Below are 7,261 nucleotides of genomic sequence, written 5' to 3' on the forward strand. Positions count from 1 at the left end.
GCCTCCGTGCGGCTGCCGCGGCCTCGCCTGCCTTCCCCCGCCGCCGCTCGCCAGGTCGCAGGTTTGCAGCGGCGGCGCTCCGGCGGAACAGGCAGAAAAACCGCTGGAAGTGGCCGTTTCCTGATGCCCCCGTGTCTGGGCAGTGCCAGCGAGGGCGCAGGCAGCCCACGCAGTGTGCCCGCTGGAAGGGAGGTTGTCCCCCCACCCCGCTCCACTCCCTCGGACTTAATCTGCTCGAGAAGAAGCAGGTTTTGTGTAGGTGAAGCTGTTTCTTGTTTGAAACATAAAACCACAGCACATGCCCGCTGCAGTTGCTCGGCTGGTGAGTTGGAGTCTCATAAAACACTGGGAGCAGCAGCACTTTCTCTGAAGGGTGTGAAGAACCTAAAGGAGAGAAAAAAATCCTTTCTTCTGGAGGGATCTGCTGTGCTTGGGCCTCCCTTCACCATCCAGAAATGGATCTGGCTTTGGTTGTGAAGTTGTACCGGAGCATCTCTCGAGCGCTGCAGACAGGCCGGTGCGAGAGGCTGCCGGTGACCCGCGGAAGGAAGGCAGCCCTCTCCTCGGGCAGCCCTCTCTGCTCTTCCCAGCTCTTTCTCTTCCCACCAGAAGGATTTGCCTGGGGGAGGCAAGTGTCCAGCTGGTGGATGCCCTTGTGTTGCTTCTCTGGAACGTGAGCTGGGAAGGGCACGGGCTCCCAGGTTGCCGCTGTGCCAGCCGGCGCGGCCCGGCTCCAGCCGCCCCTCAGGGTCCCGGTGGTGGTGGCCGAGAAGGCAGCCTGGCCGGGATGGGGCCCTGCAGGAAGCAGCTGCTCTGTGGCCATCAACTCTCTCACCTCCTGTTTGTGGTTTTCTTACTGTTTTCTGGCTTTTCAGCTTGAAGTTGGAATGTGACAAACTAGCCAGTGAGAAATCGGAGATGCAGCGTCACTACGTCATGGTAAGGACAGGCCTGGCAGCCGACGGTGCATGAGCAGCGCGGGTGGGGGCTCTGGCGCCGAGCAGGTGCCTGCGCTGGGGTTTGGCCTGGAGGGAGCCTGAGCGCGGGTCTCTGGGCAAGGCTGGCACTGGCTCTTCTGAAAACGGGGCTTTCCTCATGTTTTGTGTTGCCTACACGCAGTGGATGGTTGAAATGAGGGGAAGTAGCAGGGGACTGTTGGACACAGGAAAGGCCCAGGGGCTGAGTGCTTGCTGGCTGGCGATGGGCGCGTGGCCTTGCTGCTGCCTCACTGCTTGACCCCTGGGCCCTGGGGGAGGCGAGAGCTCTCGGGCACCCGAGGAGGACCTGCAAGGTGCTGGGGACCCCAGGAGAGTCGTGGCCCACGAAAGACAAAACGGTGCCCTGGGAAGGCATGAAGCTGGGAAACCCCACGAGCCCGGTGGGAGTCGGAAGGAAAAATCAGCTGCTGTGCGAGTGCTAAACCCTGTGCACCTTGCTGTGGCCTGGCAGCCTCGCGGAGCTGCGGTGCCAAGTGCTGGCATGTCTCACTGGTGCGTGTGTCCTGGCACAAAGCGTGCATGTCCCCACACGGTGCCTGCTCACGGCACGAGACATGGTGCCACGCGTGGGCAAACGGGCTCAGCCTCAACTCTAAGGAGAAATCTGCCAGCAAACAGCCATGTTCTTGCAGGCGGGGTGACAGTTTACCTGCCAGGTAATGCCTCGGTCTTCCCGCACGGGGAAGGGCCCTGCAGTAGCGGGAGGGATGTGGGCAAGGCTGTGCCTCCCCTCCTGTCAGGGAGTTAACAGGAGGTTGTGATACTGTCCATAAAGATGAGCTGGTGCCTGCTTGCCAGCTGCTGCACCTGCCCTGGAAGGAAGAGATAAGATGTAGAAATTAATACAGCAGCTCTTCAGAGCCAAGTTAGGACTTTAGCACCAGAAATAAGGGAGCTGGCCCGTCCGGCCCTCTGTACTGCTGGTGTGTCCTGACTCCGAGGCTGTGGGAGCCGGGTGTGCTGGGGCCGGGGCTGAGAAGAGGTTATGTTATGGCTTTCCCTGTCTGCTGGTGGGGAAGCCTGCCCCATCCTCACTGGTCGGTGATTGCTTCCTGGGCCTTGCAGCCTGAGTGGAGATGCTCATCTCCAGGTGTGGCTGAGATTTATTTTTTTTCCCCTTAGCGCTGACGGTCACTGTAACTGATTCATGTTGCCATGAGCAGGTTGGTGGCAGAGGGGAAGGGCTGTTGCTCTTGTGCCACGCTGGAGGCTCTGCAGGCACGGCAGCTCCTGCCTTCTCCATGTGCTGAGCCGGAGTCACACAGAGCTGCTGTCGCTCCCCGCCACAGCGAGTCACGGGGAGCGAAGAGGAGGGTTTCTGTGAATGTGCAAAGCTGCTACAGCTGCTCTGATTTTTGAATAAGTCACAATTAGCAGCTTGGGGGTCGGACTCCTGCTTCCTGCTCAGTCTTTAGAATGCAAAGAAGCCTTGAGAGCCAGCCGCAGTGTTAGAGCAGGCTGAGATCATGGCGATAGCAGGCTGGATGCTTCTCAGACTTGTGGCGTCGGTACCAAAACGCCAGTGATCTTCTCCTTGAATTAAATGAGTGCAGATGTGGATTTTTCCTTCCCTTCAGAGGAATCAGGATTGCAGCCTGCAAGCTGAGGGAGGAGATTTCTAAACTCAAACATCAGCTTCTTCCAGGGGTCAGGAATTAGTTTCTCCTGCCAATAGATTGCTCTATAGCTGCCTGTTGCTTGCTGCACGGGGGTTTTCTGGGTGGCTTTTTTGGTGGTTGGTTTTTGGGTGGGTTTTTTTTTTTCCATGCAGCTTCTTCCCAAACAGCTGGAGCTGTGTGCAGCTGGATGTGTTACTTGCTAGATGAAGCCCAGTTGTGATCTCTTCCATTCGCTGCTGAAGCAGCCATGTGGGCTTTAGGATATTGGCCAGGCAAAGCTTGTAGAGTCACGCTGCCTCTCTTTTGGCTGTGGATGTGTAAGTTTGTGGAGCCCTGAGCCTTTTTCCAGCTTTGAAGCAGCATCACTCGCTCTCACCTTGATGCAGACTGCAGAGAGGTGTCCGTGAGGAGTCTGGCATGGGGCCCAGTCGGCAAGTTCCCAGGTCTCTGTCTGCAGCAGCGTGAGGCTGGAGCAGGGTGGGCAGGGAGCGCCTGGGCTCTCGGTGCTTCTGCCTTAGGCCTGGAGAAGGTCCCTGTCTGGGCTTTTCTCCTGCTTCTTTTGTTTCCTAGGGCTGGCCTCTTCCTCCTTCCATCCTTGCCCAGCCTTTCCTAGGAAAGCAGCAGTAGTTCCCAGCGCTGCTGCATGGAGCCACTTTACCTGATGGAGACTTACCATTTCTTTTGTTCCCTTCTCTCCCGCTCTACAGTATTATGAGATGTCCTACGGGCTGAATATTGAAATGCACAAACAGGTAGGGGAAGGCATTTCCAAGTGCTGTAATTCCTGGGGAGGGTGGGCTGTCTGTTGTGCTTTGCCCTCGTCACTTTAGTGGTATTTCAGGAACTAGAAATGCCATGAATCTGTAAATGTCAGAGCTGCCTCCGAAATGCTGGGACCCCCCCAGCTCCTGGGAGTGCAGTGCCTGGACTGAGGGCTCCCACCCTGGGCTGCAGACGTGCTCTGGTTCTCCCCAGGGCCTGAACAGGTATTTGAGCACCAGACAAGGCAGGGTCTGGAGCAGCAGCTCAGAGCCGGTCAGCAGACACAAACCTGAGGTGGAGGGTGGGAGATGACCCTGGTTCCCCCCGGATGGGTTTCTGGCCTTGCCACCTTCCCTGATGCCCAGGAAGGCTTGTGGGGATCACCCCAATGTGAAAAACACCTTTGGCTCCCCCTAAACTCTTGCTGCAGCCAGGCCAGAGAGCGCTTCTCTCGGGCTGTGGTTAGGGATGGCAGACCTCCTTGTGATGGAGACTCTGCTGCAGCCTGGGTAAGTTTGTTCATTACCCTCGCTGGTGGTTAAGTTGTTAATTATCCCCGGTGGCTAATTACCTGTGCTGTTAACAATGTGAGCCTCCTCTGAGCCTGACTCTGTCTGGCTTCAGCTTCCTGTCACAAAGTCGTCTGTGTTGTGGCTCAGTTATAAGCCTCTTAGCACAATGCTGCTCCCCACAAAGGCACTTGGTGCCTCTGATCCCATCGCCCTCACTGGTAAACCCCTGAGACTGGCTTCTGTGGGGAAACCTGCATCTTGATAAAGGATCTGAGCCATGAATTCTTGCTGCTGTCCCATGAATTGTCTCCCAGCCCAGTCCGCTCCCCTGTGATGCTGGTTTCGGTGTGTGCCTAAACCCTTTGGCTCTGGATTTCTGACTCCGTTGGAAAGTGGCTTGCAGAGGGCTCATAGCTTTACTCTTTCCCAGCATTCAACACCCCAAAATTTGCACCTGCCTGTATGAGGCTGTTGAAGAAGCTGTCCAGTCCCTCTGGTCTCCCTGGGTCGCCCCAGGTCTGTGGGGAGGCTGCTGTGGGCAAGTGCTGCTCGGGGGCAGGGGGTCCGAGGAGGCCGAGTGGGGGTCCCGGCACAGGCAGCGCCTGTGCCTGCTTGTGTCAGTGTGGCAAATGTAATTCAGCACATCCCCACCTGGGTCTGTAATGTTTCCTCTCTGGTTTCTCCCAGTTCATTAAACGAACACTGGAGACCGGGGGAGGGAAGAGAATGTTGAAAACCAGCTCTTTGCTGTCAGCAGCGTTGAATCATTTAGCTCTGTGGGGAGGGGCCTTGGGGGGTGAGGTGACCCCCCCATGGCACCAGGATGTTGCCAACATCTTTCTGGGGAAAGTGGGGTTTCTTAGGGCTCTGTGGGGACTCGGGCCCTGCCTGGGGCAGGGGGGCAGCCCCAAGCTGTCTGATGCCTTTCCTTTCTGTTCTTCCCACCTTCTAGGCTGAAATCGTCAAGAGGCTAAACGGGATTTGTGCACAGGTTCTGCCCTACCTTTCGCAAGAGGTGAGCCCCCCGGCTTGGCCTCGTCTCTGGCTGGGGGGAGCAGAGGCCTTGGTCCCACCATGGCCCTCGGGCACCGGCAGCTCCTTGCCCCTGGTCCTGGAAACCTGTCACTTGCTCCCAGGTCCTGCACAGGGATGAGCCCTTCAGGACAGGTTTGGCCGGGGGCAGCCCCCCAGGCACCGCATGCTGGCCCGGTGCCCATCCATCCCCTCTGTTGGCTTGGGACAAAGATGGGCTTGGTTCTCTCCTGCCTGAAATCCCAGAGTCGTTTGCCACTTCTGCAGGGGTGGTGGGAGCTTTGGGTGGCTAAGTGGAGGAGGAGGGCATTTCAAAAAACACCTCCATATGGCTCCTCCTTGAGATCTGGTTCCTCTGCCTCATTAATTAACGTGGCTGATGGGCTCCTCCCACTCCCCTGAGAAATTAATTGGGAGGGCTTGGGAGTTGCTGCTTGAGGCAGGAGGAAGATGAAGCACTTCTGGTGCTGTGTGTGTCCAGCCCCCAACACAGCCCCACAGAGGCTGAGCTCACGGCTGGTTTCTTGGTCAGGACCAGCTGTGGGATGGCAGCAGTTTCTTGCTCTGGGTTAGTTGTGGGGTTGTGGGGACAGGCTGTTTTCCCTCCCCACCTGTTTTCAAGGAGGATGAAGTGCCTTGCTGATCAGAGCTGCCTAATAACTAAGCCACAACTAAAGCTTTGGCATCTTAATGCAGCCTCCTCCCCAGCCCTGTCCTGCTGCCAAGATGGAAAGAAAAATCCACTTGCTGGAGTGCAGTGGGCAGGCCTGGGGTTCAGAGACCTTGTGCTCTTAGAGGAGCAAGTACAGTTTTCCTTTTTTTAAAGCACATGGCACAGCTGTTTTTCCCTGCCTGTGTTTGGAGCAGCCGTGCTAGGCTCTTCCATGGCAGCATCTTCCAGCTGCTGCAGTTGGGACCTGGGATGTGTCCTGAGGAGTGGGAAGCTCCCCAGGAGCTGCTGATTTTAGGGCTTCCTTTGTTTATTAGGGGGTCCTGTGTTGTGTTGGGTCTGGGTAGGAGGGAGGAGGCAGGGTAAGAGCCATGGCCCCCCTTGGAGCTCTTCTGGCCAAGGATCCCTGGGCCTGAGCAGGGATGGACAAGTGTGGGAGTAAGAGGAGACCTGCTTAACCCCGTGGTGAGGAACCAGCATGAGACAAGCGTGTCTCCTTCCCTGCTTTTCACCAGCCTGGGCCTCAGTGGTGTCAGGTCCTTGTCACAGACGAGGTGTGTGCAGGGTCCCCAGCTGCGGGTGAACTGGCTGGCACAGTGCCCTGCCAGCGCTGGCATCTGAGGTCACGTGTGTGTTGGACCTGGTGGGGCTGCGTTCTTCTTCCCTTCCCCGTGATCCTAGAAATGACCCTGAATCCCTCTGTTCTCTCCACACCAGCATCAGCAGCAAGTCCTGGGAGCCATTGAACGGGCCAAGCAGGTTACGGCACCAGAACTGAACTCCATCATCCGTGTACGTGATGCACGTTTAGTTTGGGTTGGGAGGGACGGGACTTTGTGCCTTTGGCCTTTTGGACAGAGCTGGGCAGGGGCATTGTGACCTGGGGACGTGGCCCGTGTGCTGGGAGCAGGCTGCAGCCCTGCTGGGATGAGGCTGAGTGCTGGGCTGGCCCATTTTCTCTGGGCTGGTTACGGCGTGGGCTGGGGTTTGCAGGGGAGCACGGGCTCATGCTCTGTCCCAGCAGGGTGCAAGGAGAGGAGCTTTGGTTTTGAGCAGGAACCGCAACAGCTCCTTGACATGAATACACCATCTGTTCTGGGTCAAGGTCGGGAGGGCTTTAACCTCCTTCCTGGGGCATGCCAGAGTCTGAGGCCAGATGTCCTGTGGGCCGGGGGCTGTGTTGTGCTGGGGACACGCTCCTCAGTGTTCTCTCAAGGCTGTCGCAGCCCGAGGACTCCAAGCTCTGTTCCACCCCCTGTCCCAAGGCTGCGGTGCTCTCTGGGACCCAGAGGTCCCTGGTTGAAGCTTGGCTGTTGGCACAGACTGCCTGGGCAGCCCAGGCCCTTGGGTTGGGGTCCAAGGGCACTCAGAATGACAATACCCCTCTCCTGTCGTCCTGTCTGTCCATCGTTCTCTACAGCAGCAGCTTCAAGCTCACCAGTTGTCGCAGCTCCAAGCCCTTGCTCTGCCTCTGACTCCGCTCCCTGTGGGCCTCCAGCCCCCGTCCCTCCCTGCCGTCAGTGCCGGCACTGGGCTCCTCTCGCTCTCGGCCTTGGGCTCTCAGGCTCATCTCTCCAAGGAGGACAAGAACGGCCACGACGGGGATGCCCACCAAGATGATGACGGGGAGAAATCGGATTAGAGTGAATGGGGGCTGTCTCTTATACA

At 57.7% G+C, this 7,261-nt stretch overlaps 2 protein-coding genes across 3 annotated transcripts in view; both read left to right on the forward strand.

Moving 5' to 3' along the window:
* The first annotated feature begins 833 nt into the window (after positions 1-833).
* On the forward strand, positions 834-7,253 carry AES (amino-terminal enhancer of split). Of its 2 annotated transcripts, none has more exons than XM_026864939.1 (5): positions 834-939; positions 3,325-3,369; positions 4,844-4,906; positions 6,311-6,385; positions 7,014-7,253. In XM_026864939.1, exons 1-5 carry the CDS (start codon positions 919-921, stop codon positions 7,233-7,235), a joined length of 426 nt encoding a protein of 141 aa, XP_026720740.1. In that variant the 5' UTR covers positions 834-918; the 3' UTR covers positions 7,236-7,253. The 2 variants fall into 2 exon arrangements, with proteins under 2 accessions (XP_026720740.1, XP_026720741.1); XM_026864940.1 differs by having other exon boundaries at positions 7,017-7,242.
* Positions 893-7,261, forward strand: part of TLE2 (transducin like enhancer of split 2) — a 26,999-nt gene continuing 20,630 nt past the window's right edge. Inside the window, 1 exon segment of the mRNA XM_026864938.1 lies at positions 893-939. Within this exon segment, the coding sequence (XP_026720739.1) occupies positions 919-939 (21 nt within the window). The 5' untranslated portion in view covers positions 893-918.

Source organism: Athene cunicularia (genome assembly GCF_003259725.1).
Source record: "Athene cunicularia isolate RWA chromosome 28 unlocalized genomic scaffold, athCun1 chr28_part1, whole genome shotgun sequence".
Taxonomy (NCBI): Eukaryota; Metazoa; Chordata; class Aves; order Strigiformes; family Strigidae; genus Athene; species Athene cunicularia.